The 18391-nt window shown below is 36.4% G+C and overlaps 1 protein-coding gene across 1 annotated transcript in view; it reads left to right on the top strand.

The window, feature by feature from the left end:
* The first annotated feature begins 3638 nt into the window (after window positions 1-3638).
* The window catches only part of GPSM2 (G protein signaling modulator 2), a 47431-nt gene continuing 32678 nt past the window's right edge, over window positions 3639-18391 (top strand). The window contains exons 1-7 of the mRNA XM_024742074.1: window positions 3639-3898; window positions 12808-13029; window positions 13412-13547; window positions 13905-14047; window positions 14580-14703; window positions 14819-14934; window positions 17426-17581. Of these exons, the coding sequence (XP_024597842.1) occupies window positions 3843-3898; window positions 12808-13029; window positions 13412-13547; window positions 13905-14047; window positions 14580-14703; window positions 14819-14934; window positions 17426-17581 (953 nt within the window). The 5' untranslated portion in view covers window positions 3639-3842. The remainder of the gene's footprint in view (window positions 3899-12807; window positions 13030-13411; window positions 13548-13904; window positions 14048-14579; window positions 14704-14818; window positions 14935-17425; window positions 17582-18391) is intronic.

Raw genomic sequence — 18391 nt, 5'->3', positions numbered from 1 at the left:
AGTTTATTTTATCTGATATAAGTATTGTGACCCCCACTTTCTTGTCATTTCCATTTGCATGAAATATCTTTTCCATTCCCTCACTTTCAATCTATAAGTGTCCTTTGCCCTAAAGTGGGTCTCTTGTAGGCAGCACATTGTACACTCTTGTTTTTTTAATCCAGTCTGCCACTCTGTGTCTTTTGATTGGAGCATTTAGTCCATTGACATTTAAGGTAATTATTGATAGATATGTATTTATTGCCATTTTAAACCTTGTTTTCCTGTTGATTTTATATTTCTTCTTTGTCCCTTTCTTTTTCTTTTTCCTTTTGTGTTTTGGTGATTTTCTTTTGTATTATACTTATGTTCACTTCTTTTTGGTTTTTGTGAAGCTGTTGTATGTTTTTGATTTATGGTTACCCTGTCTTTCAAGTATGTTAACCCCTTCCTATATCTACTTGCCTTAGACTGGTAGTCATATAGGCTCAAACACATTCTAGGGGGAAAAAAATCTACATTTTCTTACTCTCCTCCCCCACATTTTATGATTTTGATGTCCTCTTTCACATCTTCATGTTCATCCTTTTGCTGCTCATTGTGCTTATCATCACTCTCACAGAAAATTTTTTGATTTTTTTTTTTTTTTAATCTGTGTACTGGCTTATTTAAGTGATTTATTTTCCAATTGTGATTTTCTCTTTCCAATAGATTCTTACTTCTTTTCTATTTAGAGAAGACCTTTTAATATTGCCTTTAGTTTAGGTTTAGTATTGCTTTATTCTTTTATTTTTGCTTGTCTGAGAAGTTCTTTATCTCTCCTTCTATTCTAAATGATAATCTTGCTGGGTAGAGTATCCTAGGTTGCAGATTTTTCCCTTTTAGGACTTTAAATATATCTTGCCACTCCCTTCTGGCCTGCAGTGCTTCTGTGGAGAAATTAGCTGATAGCCTTATGGGGGTTCCTTTGTAATTAACTGTTTGTTTATCTCTGCTGCCTTTAGAATCCTCTCTTTATTCTTAACTTTTGCAATTTTTATTATAATATGTCTTGGTGTAGGTCTGTTTGGGTTTATCTTGCTTGGGACCCTCTGTGTTCCCTGTAACTGGATATCTGTTTCCTTCTTTAGGTTTGGAAAGTTTTTTTTTTTTTAAATGTTGGGGGTAGGAGTTTTAGTAATTTATTTATTTATTTTTGCTGTGTTGGGTCTTCGTTTCTGTGCGAGGGCTTTCCCTAGTTGTGGCAAGTGGGGGCCTCTCACTATTGCGGCCTCTCTTGTTGCGGAGCACAGGCTCCAGATGCTCAGGCTCAGTAGTTGTGGCTCACGGGCCCAGTTGCCCCGCAGCATGTGGGATCCTCCCAGACCAGGGCTCGAACCCGTGTCCCCTGCATTAGCAGGCAGACTGTCAACCACTGCGCCACCAGGGAAGCCCTAGGTTTGGAAAGTTTTCAACCGTAGTTTCTTCAAATACATTTTCAATCTTCTTTTCTCTTTCTTCCTCTTCTGGCATCCCTATTAATGTGTAGGTTGGCATGCTTTATATTATCCCATAGGTCTCTCATATTGCTTTCTTTTTTCATTTGACTTTTTGTCTGCTGTCCTGATTGGGTGATTTCCATTATTTTATCTTCCAGGTCACTTATTCATTCTTCTGCATTATTCAATCTGCTCTTCATTGCTTTTAGCTTAGTTTTCATCTCTGCAAATGAGTTTTCTAATTCTTCTTGGTTCTTCTTTATAGTTTCTAGTTCCGTTTTACAATACTCTGCATTTCTGTTGATAGCCTTTCTTAATTCCTTCAGTATTTTCATTAGCTCCATTTTGAAATTGGTGTCTATTAGACTGAAGAGGTCGGCTTCATTTTCTTTCAGGGGAATGCTCTTGGCCTTTTAACTGGGAGTGGTTCCTCTGCTTCTTCATTTTGCTTATATTTCTCTTACTCTGTGAGTTTAGGAGAAAGAGGTACCTACTGCAGTCTCGGAGGGCTGTTTATATGTGGGGGCGTCTCTGTGTTGCTTGTGTGGGTTTAATATATTTGGTGCGCGGGCTGTTTTAGTATGGATGTCTGTCGCCTCTTTCCTCAGCATGTGCCGGTTGTCATCCCGTTGATAGAGGGTGTGCCCATGCGGTGGCAGATGCCCTGTCCTGGGGTCCTTGGTGGTGGCGGTGGCGGCTTAGGCACGCCCCTGGAGCACGCGATGGCAGCGGAGGCCGCTTGCAACCACTCTTGGAGTTCGGGCAGGCAGTCGTGGGGACCTGTGACCACTCCTGGGGTCCGGGAGGGCAGCACGGGGGTCCCACAACCACTTCTGTAGAGGTTATAGTTTATATATGATGGTCTGTTGTTTCTCTGTGGTATATCTGGATATTGATTCATTTTTATTTGTCCTGCTTAGGACTTAGTGTGCTTCTTCAATCTGCTAATTAATGTCTGTCTTTGATTCTGAAAAACTCTCAGTGTTTATCACTGAAGATTTTGCCTTTGCTCCTTTTTCTATTTTTCTTTTTGGTACTCTAGTTAGACCTCTGTTAGAGCCTTTCATTTTTGTCTTCCTTTTCTCTGAACTGCTCTTTAGTATTTTTAGTATTTTTCATCTCTATCTATTTATGTATGTCTGGGTAAACTCTGCAGGTATTCTTCTAGTACATCTCTTTAGTTTATCTGCTGACCTGTTTAACCAGTAATTTGAGTTACTAGTTTCAATGTTCATAGCAAAACTTTTAATAGTAGCAAAACAAAATCTGAAAAACTACAAGCCAAATGCCCATCAAAAGCAGAATGAAAAATACATTTGGTATACAATGGAATGTGATACAGCAATAAGACATGCAGATTGTAGCTATGTACAACAACAAGCGAGGTGAATCTCAGAAACATAATGTTGAACAAAACCATACAAAACTAAACAATATATAATTTAAACCTATACAGACAGTTGTGGCAAAGTAGAGAAGCAAAGAAATAATGAACACAGTTCAGTTTAGAGATCACCTTAGATGGGTTAGGTTGCGGCACCCGGGAGACTTCAAAGGCAGTGCTAATGTTCTTTATCTTAAAGTGGGTGCTATTGTGTCATTCTACCATACACGTATTTCCTAAATTTCTTTTGTACTTACTCAGTGAAAACATTTAAAAATCCTCAAAGATTTTAAATAGGATGTGCATTGAGAACATATGAATATCAGTGTAATATTATTATCAGCACAAACATCTTCTTTGAAGCAATATGTTTACAGAGTTTAGGATTGACTTGTTCAAATGAATTATTGAAATTTCATTTTACTTGTTAATAGCAGTTTTTAAAATCTTGAAGTATCATAATTTTAAGATACTAATGTCATACATATTCTATGTTTGTAATAGAAAATATTACATAAAATTATTTATTTCAAACCAATTTAAAAAATTAAAGTACAGGTCTCAAATAAATATCATATACTCACATCCTTATTTAGAAGCCCTCTGACAATTAAGCCCTCTGCTGTTTTTCTCCCGTAATTGACATGATAACAGTCTGTGAAGTTACCTGTGTGATTATATACAGCTTGGAAGTACTTTAGGTTATTCTTTGAAAATAGGACTTCAACCAAAACGTCTTGTATTCCTTTTGCAGAAATGTTGCTGAAGTGCTGCTGAAAGGGCCAGAGACGCAAGGATTTGGGACACATTTTGAACCTTTAAGCTGTCTGACATTGACCTCCTTTCATTATTAATAAAGAAGAAGCAGGAGCTTAGGATGTATTAACATCAACTCATTAATATACTAACCGGACAATGTTCTGCAACAACTTTACATTGTAGAACTGGACTGGCACAAGATAAAATAATTTCTTATTATACCCAGCTTATAATATGACTCGATGGAGGAAAATCTGATAAGCATGAGGGAAGACCATTCTTTTCATGTTCGTTACAGGTAAGACTACTGCTTTCTTAGCAGGTAATTTTTAATACTTATTTAAACGTGTATTTAACTCTGATCATTTCAAATTTAAATTTGAAAGTACTAAAAATATACTAGCCATAGTTAGAATCTCCTTTAAGCAGTGTTTTCTTTTTGTTGTGGTTGTTGTAAGTTTTTATATCCTTTCTATAGGAAAATGGTAGTAGAGACCAATTATTTACTATAGTTTGTTTATTAATGTTCTGTGGAAGAGTTTATGAATAGTTACTTTAAACTTTGTTACTCTTTATATAATGCAAATATAAAAATGAAATATATTTCTGAATCTCTGAGGGCAGAGGATGGATTTTGTAGTGTGGTTGGCTGAATGACCTAATTTTTCTGTTAAAATTTTTAGTGATCTTTTATGAATGAGCTTTTAAAAAATGGGTATTAATGTTGGAATGGGTGGGTACTTTCTAAACATGATACACTAATAGTTTAATATTTAGTGGTAAAACTGGGGGCTTCCCTGGTCGCGCAGTGTTAAGAATCCACCTGCCAATGCAGGGGACATGGATTCAAGCCCTGGTCTGGGAAGATCCCACATGCCGCAGAGCAGCTAAGCCTGTGCGCCACAACTGCTGAGCCTGTGCGCCACAACTACTGAGCCTGTGTGCCACAACCACTGAAGCCTGCACGCCTAGAGCCCATGCTCCACAACAAGAGAAGCCATTGCAGTGAGAAGCCCGTGCACTGCAACGAAGTGTAGCCCCTGCTTGCCGCAACTAGAGAAAGCCCGTGAGCAACAACGAAGGCCCAATGCGGCCGGAAAAAAAAAATTTAGTGGTAAAATATTAATGACATTTCTGATACATTTAGGAAGAAAGCAAGAATATCTGCATCATCATTATTTAACATTTATTTTGGAAGTTCTGGTCATTGTACTAAACTAAAATAAAGACAAACAAATATTAGAATGGAAGACAGTTATTAGTAAGGTGATTAGATATTAATAGATTCCTTATCAAAGCTATTATAAGTTAAATATTGAATAATATTTAAAAACATCAGAACTTATGGCTTTGAATAGTATTCAAATCCCTAATGAGTGAAGATGTTTGATACCAAATTTTGGATGTCTTAACACATGCATAGGAAATAGTGAGGAGATTTACTGTCCTTTGCTTTGGGGCAGATGGTCCATGTTAGGGCATGGTGCCAAGGAAGTTTATATAGGTAAGCTGAGAGTATTTCTATTAAAAATTTAAAATTTTCAAATAAAAGAAAATGGAAGACATTCACCATAATTAAAATCAGCTTTTAATAGAAATGCTCTCGCTCTACCCTGTGGGGCATAGTTCCAGGAACCTCTGTATCCACTGTGAAGTCTTGCCAGTTTTACCTCCTAAATGTTGCTCAGATTTATCCATCCATCTGGATCCTCCCCACCACTGCTACAGTGTAGCAGTGAACTAAATCGTCTTCCCTCCAGACTCCCTGCCTTCTCCATTCTCTCCTCTTGGAATCTGTCTTTTAAATTTGCCTCTAGAGGGCTCTGTCTATAAACACAGAGTTAACCATGCAACCTGTGCTTTAATCCCTTTGGTGGCTCCTAGTCACGTGTAGGGCAGAGCCACACTTAATATAGTACACAGGAGCTTCCATTGCCTGGCCTCTACCTATTCCTTCATCCTTACTTCCTTCCAGTCCTCACCTTGCACTTTGAGCTCTGGTTCCCTGTGCATGACTCAGTGCTTTTGCTCATGCTACACCCTATGACTTGAATGCCCTTCCCACTTTCTTGGTTTAGCTAATTCTACTCAATATCTAAGGTTCAGTTCAGAAATATTCTCCTCTTAGAAACCATTTCTAAACTCCGTAGTTTGGCTGTATGCCCTCACATATCGTGTGCATATCTCTTTCTTGGCACCAACTATATTAAAATTCAGTGTATCTGTTTATATGTTTGTCTCCTCTTCCTTGCCACTCCCTTCTTTTCTTTTTTTTTTTTTTTTAATTTTTATTTTTTGGCTGCACCGTGCACCATGTGAGATCTCAGTTCCCCTGACCATGGATAGAACCCGCGCCCCCTGCAGTGGAAGTGCAGAGTTTTAATCATTGGACCACCAGGGAAGTCCCCGCCACCCCTTCTTTGACCATTTAGCTCCCTTAGGGCAGCCATGATGCCTAGCCTGTGGTCTGGCTTGTAGTCCACATTTGATGGAATTGTCCATTGAACTTCACTGGACATAACCATCAGATGAACCTGGTAAGATGTTTATCTTTATCTGTCTTGCTAAACGTTTTTAAGAGTGGTTTACTTCTTAATATTGTAACAATAATAGGTAAGCAGGAGCGGATTGTACCTCTGCCTATAAGAAGGTCTTAGATTCATCCTTTTTTCATGATATAGCATAGGTCAAACATGGTTATACATTGATATAGGACTTCACCAAAAGAAATTTAAGACTCAACTGCTTGTAGTAAGACTATACCAAACAAATCTCTGGTTTCATCAGTGCTGTAAGATCAGCATTCTATACACTGACTGGATTATTGTATAACTGCAGGTAATAGTTTGTATCCCTTGTGTTAGGAGTTATGGCCCAATATAGGTTATTTTTTTTACTGTGGAAAACACTTAGCATGTAAAGTTTTATCCATCTGGTTCTTTCATTGAGGAGGTCCTCATCTATCTCTGGAGGAGCTTCTGTGGCACAATAAGTTTGTAATTTTGAAGTGGAATAATTCTTCAGACACTAAGAAACCTCCTGAGAGATATCAGAATGCTTTATGAAATAGTTTACATCTTATTTGTGGAGGCAGAGAGAAATGGAAACTGATAGTAAAATGGGATTTGTTTCTAAACTTTTAAGAAGTGTGCAATTGATTTTAAATAACTATCATTAATTTTTTTAGGAATGATAATAGTACTGTGATTATATATTTTTTAAAATTTATTTATTATTTATTTTTTGGCTACGTTGGGCCTTCCTTGCTGCACGCAGGCTTTCTGTAGTTGCGGTGAGCGGGGGCTACTCTTCATTGCGGTGCACGGGCTTCTCAATGCAGGGGCTTCTTGTTGCAGAGTACAGGCTCTAGATGCACGGGCTTCAGTAATTGTGACACACGGGCTCAGTAGTTGTGGCTCGCGGGCTCTAGAGCGCAGGCTCAGTAGTTGTGGCACACGGGCTTAGTTTTTCTGTGGCATGTGGGATCTTCCCAGACCAGAGATCGAACCCATGTCCCCTGCATTGGCAAGCAGATTCCTAACCACTGCGCCACCATGGAAGTCCTGATTATAATTTTTGAAAATGGCTCCTTATCTTTTAGAGTTACATACTAAAATATTTACTAATGAAATTGTATGCATTCTGGAATATACTTCAAAAGAATCTGAAGTTGTAGAGTGAGGGTGGAAGTAAAGATGAAATATATATTGATAATGTATCATGTATTGGTAATTGTTGATGTAGAAGGATGTATCAGGTTCATCATACTAGTTCCTCTAGTTTTATATTTCTTTGAGAAATGTCCTTGTTCATACTTGTTACTGTGAATAACAGACATTTCAGTACTTTAATGTAAAAGTTAGATTATTGCACATAAGTTGTAAAGGAATACAGTTTTGGTGTTGAATTCTTTAATTTTGATAGATAAATATAGTTATTAATAATATTCTTTCTGAAGAATAGTTTGAGGTAATGTGGAGTGGTGGCAAGAACACTGGATTTGGAGACAAAGACAGGATTTCACTTCTCAGATTTGTCATTGTATGATCTTAAGCAGGTCACTGAGCATCAGTTTCTGCTTCTGTAATAATACCCATCTCAGAGCATCATTTTGAGAATTAAATTTGATATAATATATAGTTAGAATCACTTTAAAACTAAGTTACCAATCAAAATTTAAATTTAAATCAAGATGGTTTTGCACTTTCCCTTTTATAAACTAAACTGGAATAATTAGATATATGTGGTAAATTGGATGGATGAAAATTGTTTATGGGGGCTAGGACTGGTAATGGAAAAGATCCACGCCCAAGTAGAACACATAGAAGGTGGAGCTAAGGGCTGTAATGAGAGAGTGGACTGCCACAGAAGACAGCACAATGGAGAAGGTGCAGGGCACTCTTGCTTTGGTCTTAAGTCGTGAATCCCATCATTTATTCTTAATTAGTATGTAAGCCCTTAGAAGGGAGAGTCAGATTTGGACAAAATCGGTTATTAAATTTTTTTAAATGTTGTAGCGTCAAGATTTTAATCCTCTTTTGCTTTTATTGATATACTATAAACACAAGAAACCAAAAATAAGGAGGTAAAAAAAAATCAAGTTGTAGAAGAAAAGTAAAAAATAATAAAATATAAAAATTAAAATAAATTGAAATGATGTGTTTGTGCAGAAGATGAGGAATTAAAGCTATAATGTTCAGTCTGTTAACAAAAATGAAAACATTTCAGTCAAGGATAGTAATATTGTCTTTATAGTTATTAGAAATGTACTTTTTTGATTATATAATTAAATAGGCCATTAGGAAGAATAAAAGAAACTTTGTATGTGGGATGTATTTTAATGGAGAGCTATTTTCCTGGTTTGTCTTCTACTCTGGGTATGTTCTTTGTTTTTAACCCAACTGATAAACAAATGCAGTAATTCTATTCTCTCATAGAGACAGGATATGAAATTACTTTCTCTGTTACTATTTAATGATCTCTTAAAAAATTTATAAACCAACTTGTGTTGGCTGTTTTGCAATTAGGTATATTTGAGGTGTTGGAGATTTTGCCAGAATATTGACTTATTTTCCAATAAAATATACCAGAGCCATAATATATGTCAAAATAAACTCTAATAAGCTAGAAAGATTTGAGCTTTGTTTTGGGCATTCGTTACTGAAATGACTTTTCTAAGATAGGTTCTCCTGTAGGGCAGTCTCACCTCATGCACTTTAAGGACAGCTGTGTAGCCAGCAGGGTTCCAGGTGGCTATCACTGTTTCCAGTGAGAATTATGTAAAGTACCTTTTTAAAAATTTGTAGCTCTTATGATACCATGCAGCCTTATAGCTAACTTTTGTTAGAGGCAACAGCATTTGGATTGATGGTTCCATTGTAATGTTGTATAAGTTTAAGTCCAGAAGGTCAGATATTTGTGGTGAATATATTTATTTGAAGAAGATGCTTCTGTGTTTTATATGGATATACTGTTATTAACTTCCAGTTTTTACATATGAATAGTGCTGACAAAAAATTAATCAATAGTTAATCTTAGAAAGAAAGGGAAAATTTTATTTGCGCCAACCTGACTGAGGATAACCTGGGAGACAGTCTTTCAGAAAGCTTTAAGGACTGTTCTGTCTTTGAGAGGTTAATGCACAGTCATAAAAGTTTTTGAGACAAAGGGTTTTACATCAAAGTAACATGTTGACAGTTTACATAGTCCAGCAAGGTGAGTAGTGGATTATTGTGACCCTTACAGGATTGAGAAAGGAATCTTGTGTCTTTAATGAGTTACCTGCTGGCTCCAGGAGGAATTGCCTTTTTTTTTTTTTTGGCAAGTAGGCATTCCTTTGTCTTCTAAGGGGACCTAGTTAATGTATAATGCAGGTGCATAATGCACAGTAAAGGGGAGAGGGTAATGGCTCAAATGGCAAAGAAAATTTTATGTTAATTTTTTTTGTCCTGCCTTAAAAATAATTTTGTTTCATCAATAGCCTTATTTCTGATTTCCTGGCCAGCAACCTAATCATCCTGAACTGATGGTTCTGGTGTGACTATTTCTCTACCTCTCCCTTGGTGAAATCATCTGCCATCATTAGTATTCCATTGTATGGTGGCATGTAATTTTTTTTAAACAATACTCTAGTGATGGGCATTTAAATTGTTGGTAGTTTTTTGCTGCTGTGACCATCCTTTTACATATATCCTTTTGAATTTGTGTACGTGTAGCTTTAAGATAAATTCCTAGCAGTGAAATTGCTCAATATATAATTTTTTTCCATAATTGGTATCATGCTTAAATTAAAATCTGTTAATAGAAAGAAAGCAATGTATTTTATATGTAAAAATATCTTTTCCAATTTTTTTCCCTATGATAATTCTTAGAAGTTCAGTGATTTTAGTATTTAGACAAATAGAGGCAAGTAGTTCAGGTACTTTATCTAGTGAAAAGAAAACCACATTTTTACATATTAATCTTTTGCTGACCCATTTCTCTTCACACATGCAATACACCAGTAACCTCATAAAACCTTAAACAAAAAAAATCTTTTTTTTAACTCTTTCATCTTCAAAAATACAGTTCCAAATGGCAGTTGTCACTTGTGAAAGACAAAAATAGGCTTTTAAAATTTGAAATGACGTATAAAGAAAAATAAATACAGCAGTTTAAGGTTTCCAGTAAACTGATTTATATTTCCACGTGCTTTAGCTCTCCCCCCACCCCCGCCCCCTAGTCTAATGTTGAAGCAAAATGTTAAAAAGAGGTTAACTTGCATTATTTTACTTTGACCCATAAAGTGAGGGTGAAGTCACTAGTCACTAACTGTGAACAAACAGTAGCCTTTGGCTAAATCACCTGAATTATTAGAAAAAGATACCTGGATGTAAAACTTAAAAATTACCTGTCAGAGATGACTACTTTCATCTGCTTATTCTGAGCCAGAAGTCTGCTCTGAACCTTTGTTAATTGGCTCTATTAATCTTAGTCCAGACTTTTCATTTAGCTTCACCTGGTTCATTTTCCACTTTTACAATTCCATTTTAATTTATGACTCTAAGGAAACTTGAAGTTTTATAGACTAAAAGACAGCACCTGAAGAAACATATTAATTGACCTGCTACTAAAAATACAAAGTGTAATCATATTTGAATGAGTTTAGGGTGAGTGGTGGTTTAACTCATATTTCCTGTTAAAGCAGTGATACTCAACCTGCCTTGTACATTGGAATTACTTGGGGGCTTTTTTTTTTTTGCGGTACGGGGGCCTCTCACTGCCGTAGCCTCTCCTGTTGCGGAGCACAGGCTCCGGACGCGCAGGCTCAGCGGCCATGGCTCACGGGCCCAGCCGCTCCGCGGCATGTGGGATCTTCCCGGACAGGGGCACGAACCCGTGTCCCCTGCATCGGCAGGTGGACCCCCAACCACTGTGCCACCAGGGAAGCCCACTTGGGGGCTTTTAAACAATACTGGGGATAGACCTCACGCCCAAGGGAGTGGGACCCAGCATGGAGTTTTAAAAAATGCTCCATGTGAGCTCTGCTGCTGTGCGGCCAGGATCAAGAACCACCACTCTGGTAGAGTTGCTCAAAGCTAATTGTAGTAAGGAATAATTTAGTGCTGCTCCAAAAATTAAAATGCTTGATGAGCTAAATCAGAGTCTTCCAAAGGATGGTGTTATACCACTGGTGGTACATAAGGTAATTTTACTTGCTTTTTTATTTTAATACTTCCATATTTGTTTCGAGGTGCATTAGAAAATGAATGTAAGTATCACATCAAACTCAGTTTCGTAGATAACTGCTTTGGATGAAACTAGATTTTTTTTTTTTCACGGCATGTGCCAATTTAAAGGAATTTGCCAAATTTTAGAAACATATTTAAGTGAATGATTATGTAGTACATAGACATGGCAGAAATCATAAAAATGTTGAAGAAACACAATGGCAACTTTGGTGAAGGGCACCTACTAAAGGTTAGGATTAGAATCAGAAGTAATGGTGCTTTTCCTCCTAGATATATTTATAGTAACTTAATTTCTCTGGCTTTTAAAATTCAGTGACAGACTTTGAGAATTAGAATTTCTGCAGATCTTTAAATCATTGCTTCCTAACATAAAGTTTCTTAACACTTAGTTCTTTCATAGAAGTGTACCTTGTGCATCAAGATATTTTGCTCCTCTGCTTTTCTAAGGTATAGGTGATCCTATGGTGATAAGACGGGGAAGGGGGTGGTGGTGTGTGTGCTCGTGCACGCGCATGGACACGAGTATGAGATAGGGATGTGTGGTAGGAGGGGTTGATGGACAGGTTGAGTAGATCACCTGCATACCTGGATAGAGAAGAGTATTAGTTATAGGACTTCACCTCCCACAGGCACCCCTATTCTCCCCAGACTCTCAGAAAGTCTGTAAGTCTGCCGCAGTTCAGAACAGTTTAGGAAAAACTACTAGGTTCTCTCATTGGTAAAGTAGGTTGCTCTGGGTGAGGCAAGTAAAATGAGCTCTGTCGATGAAAAAATTAGTCAGTGGATCTAAGAAAGAAATGGAAAATTTTATTTAAGCCAAATTGAAGATTATAACCCGGGAACACCTCTCAGAAAACTCCGAGAATTGTTCTACCTGTTTGAGTTATGTACGTTTTTGAGACAGAGGGATGTACATTAGATGACGTATTATTGACATTTTACACAATCCAGATTTACACGTACTAAGCAAGTAATGGGTCAATAAAGCAAGTAGTGGGTCATGCGGTCCTCGTGGCCCCTTAAAGATTAAGAAGGAAGGTTATCTCCTAAGGAGTTGTGCCCCTTGATGAGATTAAGAAGGAATGTTGTCTCCTAAAGATGTCTGGTTAATGCAGATGTGCAATACACAGTAAAGGGGAGGAAGGAGGCCAAATGGTCAAAGAAAAATGTTATGTTTAAATTTTTCTCATCTTGCCATAAAACACGAATTTTATTTCATCAGCTCCATATAGAGGTCTTTAGCTATCATATAAAAAAGACCTCTGTAGCTGAGAGACGTTTGAATAGGCAAATAAGCTTTTGCTATAAATAATAGTTTCCTCTTTTATCAATAATGTATATATACTTCAATGATAGAGGCTGCTGTTGTAAGCAAGAGTAGCCACAGTCCACATTTAGATTATATTACTGGAAGTTAAAACACTGTGGTGCATTTGTAATGTAATCGTGTAAATGTCTGTCCTATATAATTTTATAGAATGGAAGCTTCTTGCCTAGAACTGGCGTTGGAAGGGGAGCGTCTGTGTAAATCAGGAGACTGCCGTGCTGGTGTGTCCTTCTTTGAAGCTGCAGTTCAAGTTGGAACTGAAGACCTAAAAACACTTAGCGCTATTTACAGCCAGCTGGGCAATGCTTATTTCTATTTGCATGATTATGCCAAAGCATTAGAATACCATCACCATGATTTAACTCTTGCAAGGTAATTAATTTAAGCTGAATTCTCCCTAGATTAACTGTCACTTGAAAACACATTTTCATCCAATTAAAAAAACTAACAATTCAGTACATTTAGTGAGTTCTAATTTATTAGCATTGAATTTTGAAACTAATCTTTAGGCTGAACACAGTTTAATTAAGTAAATGAATAGTAGTGAAATGATGCTAGAGTTTAATTAAATGAATGAAAACTAATTAAATTTAAATACAGAAATGTAAGTTTAAGATTTTTATTTAAAGAAGGTTTCAAGGCTAGTGGGTCTTTCTTACCTTAAGCATGTCAACTGTTCTCTAGGGAAAACTGTATTCTGGCTGCTTTATATTTTAACACACCATTTACTTTTTTTCTTTTTTTTTCACCCCAGGACTATTGGAGACCAATTGGGGGAAGCTAAAGCTAGTGGTAATCTGGGAAACACCTTAAAGGTTCTTGGGAATTTTGATGAAGCTGTAGTTTGTTGTCAGCGACACCTAGATATTTCCAGAGAGCTTAACGACAAGGTAATAAGGAAACATTAGATGGTAGGCCAAATGTTTTCATTGAAATTGCTTTGTGTTTTAATCCTATTTAATTATACTGTAGTTTATCTAAAAGTTAATACCAAAAAAAAAAGTATTTGTAGAAAAATGGAAAAAAAAGAGAAACATAATGAAAAATTTTTAATAGATGAGAAAAAAGAAATAACGAGAGGTCCTTCTTTCATAGGTAGTCATGTGTTTGGTTCTGTATAGATGGCTAATGTAAACATTTCTTTCTCTTGACTGTAATATCAAGGATATCATGAATAAATATATGTGATAGCATTATAATACCTGGCCTCTGATTTCAAATTGTAAACTGCTGTTATCTTCATCTAGGTGGGAGAAGCAAGAGCACTTTACAATCTCGGAAATGTGTATCACGCCAAAGGGAAAAGTTTTGGCTGCCCTGGTCCTCAGGACGTAGGAGAATTTCCAGAAGAAGTAAGAAACGCTCTGCAGGCAGCCGTGGATTATTATGAGTGAGTAGCATCAGCAGTCATGTGGCCCGCCCAAGCCAGTAGTAAGTTTTTAAGTTTGGCAAAGGTTTTAAAATCATAGACTAGTAAGTTAAAATAAACCATCAAATCATTGCCAAAATGTTATAGTGTTGTATTAGAAGTAATTCCCTCCTTCCCCAGGAAAACTTTCATTTAAACTGCAGACCAGTGCCACTTAATGGCACAAACAAGAAGCATCAATAGTTAGTCTAAGTTATTTGGAGTAAACTTAGTCTTTTATCAATAGAATTTCATAGAACTTTTTAGCTATAGGGGTTCTAAGTTTAACTCTGTCCTGGACTCTGGGCAGAAACCTACCTGAATGGTTGAGTAAAATGTTCCCAGTTATTTCCTGTAATCACCCTCCAGCATAGCTATATCTTTTAAATGTGGCACATTATGGTTGTAAGCTTATTTAAATATTCTTTTCCTGATAAAGAGTTTAGATTTGTAAATAAAGTCAATAAATGTTTTTCTCAAATTCATTTTTTCACAACTTTTTATTATCACTTAGGGAAAACCTATCACTAGTGACTGCTTTGGGCGACCGAGCAGCCCAAGGACGTGCCTTTGGCAATCTTGGAAACACGCATTACCTCCTTGGCAACTTCAGGGATGCAGTTATAGCTCATGAGCAGGTATGATGCAAGGCTTTGGAGCCAGGTCGTTTTCTCCATCAGTGTTTTGAACAGTGATTAGATTTTTCTTTAGTTTTATTATATAGTTACATCTAATTAAAATTTTCTGTTTCAGCGTCTCCTTATTGCAAAAGAATTTGGAGATAAAGCAGCTGAAAGAAGAGCATATAGCAACCTTGGAAATGCGTATATATTTCTTGGTGAATTTGAAACTGCCTCTGAATACTATAGGTTAGTCTAATATTTCTGTAGATAAATGTAAAATGGGTAGTTATGCAATCCAAAGAATCATAGGCTTTGGGTTTAAAACTTTTTTGCTGCATACAAGCAGCAGAACCTTGGGCTTTCTAAGTCTCAGTCTTCTCATCTGTAATGGAAGATATCAGTACTTGGCTTTTGGAATTGTTATGAGGATTGAATGAAAGAATATATTAAGCACTTATTTAGCACAGTACCTGGCACACGGTGCTCAATACATATCATTGTACCTAAGATTTGATAGCAGCAGTATGGCCCCTTTATATTTTTATTAGCTTTTATCTTTAAAACATTATTTTAAATGAGATTCTAAACATTTAAAATCCTTTAAACCTGTTTAGCACGTATGGTGTGTATAGTTATATGCTCGCACACCACCACCACCAGTTACGGCTTTCCAGAGAGGCCACAAGAAAGCTTGGTAACAAATAGATGCCCTAGTCTCCTCCAGTGATGACTGAATTTCCCACCATCATCCTACCATCTTATCGAGCAGTCATCCTCCCACCCTCTCTGCCCAGCTTTGATCCTTGCTGTAAGCTGAGGCCCCCTGTTCACTTACTCGAGGAGTTAGTACTCCCAGCTTCTTCTGTGGCAGGGTCTCTTTAATCTATCTGTAGACTTGAAGCATACATGATAGCAAAGTTTAAACTGCTTCATATTGCCTGCCCTGTGCTGCTTTCTAGATTGTTCGGAGTTTTCTCTAATTAGTGGGAACTGAAGGCCCATACAGACCTTAGGCAGAAGCCAGTTTGACTGAACCAAAGACACAGTCTTGATTGATTTATATTTTATTGTTGAAAAATCCATGAGAGAGTTCTGGAAAGTTCATCATCTAAAAAAAAAGGTAAAATTGCTTTAGGTCCATCTAAAAAACTAGAATGTCATCCCATCCTCCTTTAAACTTCAACTAATGGTTGATATTTGTTGGTTGACTAGTTATGACTAGTTAGATGTGAAATATCCTTCCAAATAAAGTACATCACTATACAAGGAGCATATGTTTTGATTTTAAATACAAAAGTTTCTTATATTTTAAATCCAAAACACATAGAAAAGTCTTAATAAATGATGTACTTGTATTAAATACTGAAAAGTTCTGTAATTAAGTGGATGGTGGCTGTCTGACTAAAGAAGCATGAGTATAAAGTAATGAAATTTACCCCTGCCCCACACACCCACAAACAGGTAGAACTCAGAACTTTACACATATTCCAAAAATATTGATTAAAAATATTTTTGGAACTCGTCTTTGGAATTGTTTTCAGGGCCATACAAGAAAACTCTCTTAACATTATAGATCCATAATAGAAAGGACAGAAAGCAGTAGTTTGGTAAACCTACTTTAGTAATTGAGTTTGGTTCCAGAAAGACTTCCAACCATTTACAAATTAGCTGTACTCTCAAAGAATAACAGCGTGCCAGAAAGGGTTGTGCCACAGGGCCGGAAGCAATTCCAAAAGTCTTCCAAAAGTGTTTGAGAGGGCAGGCAACGTTAGAACAAGTGGGTAGCCTCCCAAGGTAACAGCTTTAAAGGTATCATCATTAAACATATAATTTCAGGTTTGTTTGCTTAAAAAAGCTATCACATTATCATATAGTTATAAATGATATGAAGTATTTATACTGTTTGGCAGAAATTATAGGAAAGAGTCATTTAAATTACTGGATCCAAAAAGCATCTGTAGATTTAAGCACTGATGATAATAATAACAAAACATATTAACATTTATTAGCATCTATTGTGAGCAAGATGCTCTTCTAAGCACGTTATATATACTAATTCATTTAATCCTCACAAACCCCTGTGAGGTGTTTTCCCCATTTTATGTAAAAGGAAATTAGTGGATAGAGAGGGTGAGTGACCTGCCCCAGTCACAGAGCTACTAACTGACAAAGTTGGGATTTGAACCCAGTCAGCCTAGCTCTAGGGTCCATGCTCTTTAATTGCTACACTAGCTTCTCATTGATTCCACAAGGTAGAATTTGGTTAATATTTAAATGTAGCATTTAATATTTTTCATGAATCAGTGACTAATGGCCTATACATAACAATTTTAACTAAGTATTTTCAATTTTGACAAAATGTAAAGGCAACAGTATGATTGAAAAGAGAGGGTATGTGGACAAACTTACTTTACGTTATTGCACTGCAACAGCGAAAGTTTTTTTTTTAATGTTAAAAATACTGTTTTAATCTTCAGAGGCACTTGATCTCATGCATCTGTTCTCCTTTTCTCTGGGGAATTAATAGGACTCCTACATTTATTCTAAAAGTCTGGATTTGCTTTTTGTGTTTCAAGGACATCTTTTCATTTTATCTAGAAGTAATAGAGAAAATATGGGATATTAGGATCTAAAACATTTACTTTAAAGGCAGGAGGAAAAGTGAGTTTTATTTTATGGTTATTATAGCCAATATAGTTATAATAGCCATTATGTAAGAATTAATTTCTTTTTTCAGAAAGACACTACTATTGGCTCGACAGCTTAAAGACAGAGCTGTAGAAGCACAGTCTTGCTACAGTCTTGGAAACACATATACTTTACTTCAAGACTATGAAAAGGCCATTGACTATCATCTAAAGCACTTAGCAATTGCTCAAGAGCTAAATGATAGGTAAGTTATATACCTTTTTACTATAGTTATGATAAAATATAGATACATTGTTGAATCCTTAGAATATTTCCTTTAAATTTCTTTTTTTGTTTCCTTTGTTTTCTTTTTAATTCCTTTTTAAGGTATTTCCTCTGTTTCAGTAACATCCTCTGTATGTTACTGTTTGAAGGGCTAGAGAGGATTAGAATGGTTCCATATAACCTTGAACCAAGATCAGTAAATAGGTCACAAACTCAGTTGCCTGCAAAGGCCCTCCTGACTAGATCAGTGTGAAAATTATAGTGACATTAATAGGCCCAACAGTGTTAAGGGGACAGCTGCTATTCAATTCCAGCTAAGTGTTGCCTGGCAGGAATGAGGATCCAGAGCCGCCTCTTTTTTCAAGAGAAGCTGCAAGTCCTGAGTTTCATATAAAATCTTCTGAGTTTTAAATGTTGATGTTTAATTCTTCTGTTTTTAAAAAACTGTATGAAGAAACAGAATATCTGTGCAGGACTTTAGTCTGTGATGTTTGCTTTAGTAGGATAGATTTTTATCTCAGTATGAAGAACTCTGAGAATGTTATTCAGAATGAAGTATGCTACCTCAAGAGGTGAGTTCTCTCTTCCTCATGGTGTTCAAATACAGACTGAATGATTACAGACTGAATCCTCGTAAGGATGCCATGGAAAGAAAATGGGGTAGTTGAACTGCAAGACCTATCCCTGAGACTTTATTTATAATATACTGCATGTTTAAAAAGGATGTTTTCCATTTTAAAACATGACTCTGAGTTCATTATTATGTGGTTATTCTAATACAGTCGTCCCT

This window comes from Neophocaena asiaeorientalis, unplaced genomic scaffold, assembly GCF_003031525.2.
Source record: "Neophocaena asiaeorientalis asiaeorientalis breed wild unplaced genomic scaffold, Neophocaena_asiaeorientalis_V1.1 scaffold35, whole genome shotgun sequence".
Taxonomy (NCBI): domain Eukaryota; kingdom Metazoa; phylum Chordata; class Mammalia; order Artiodactyla; family Phocoenidae; genus Neophocaena; species Neophocaena asiaeorientalis.
Note: the sequence above shows the minus strand (reverse complement) of the source record. Positions and strands in the feature narration are given on the sequence as shown.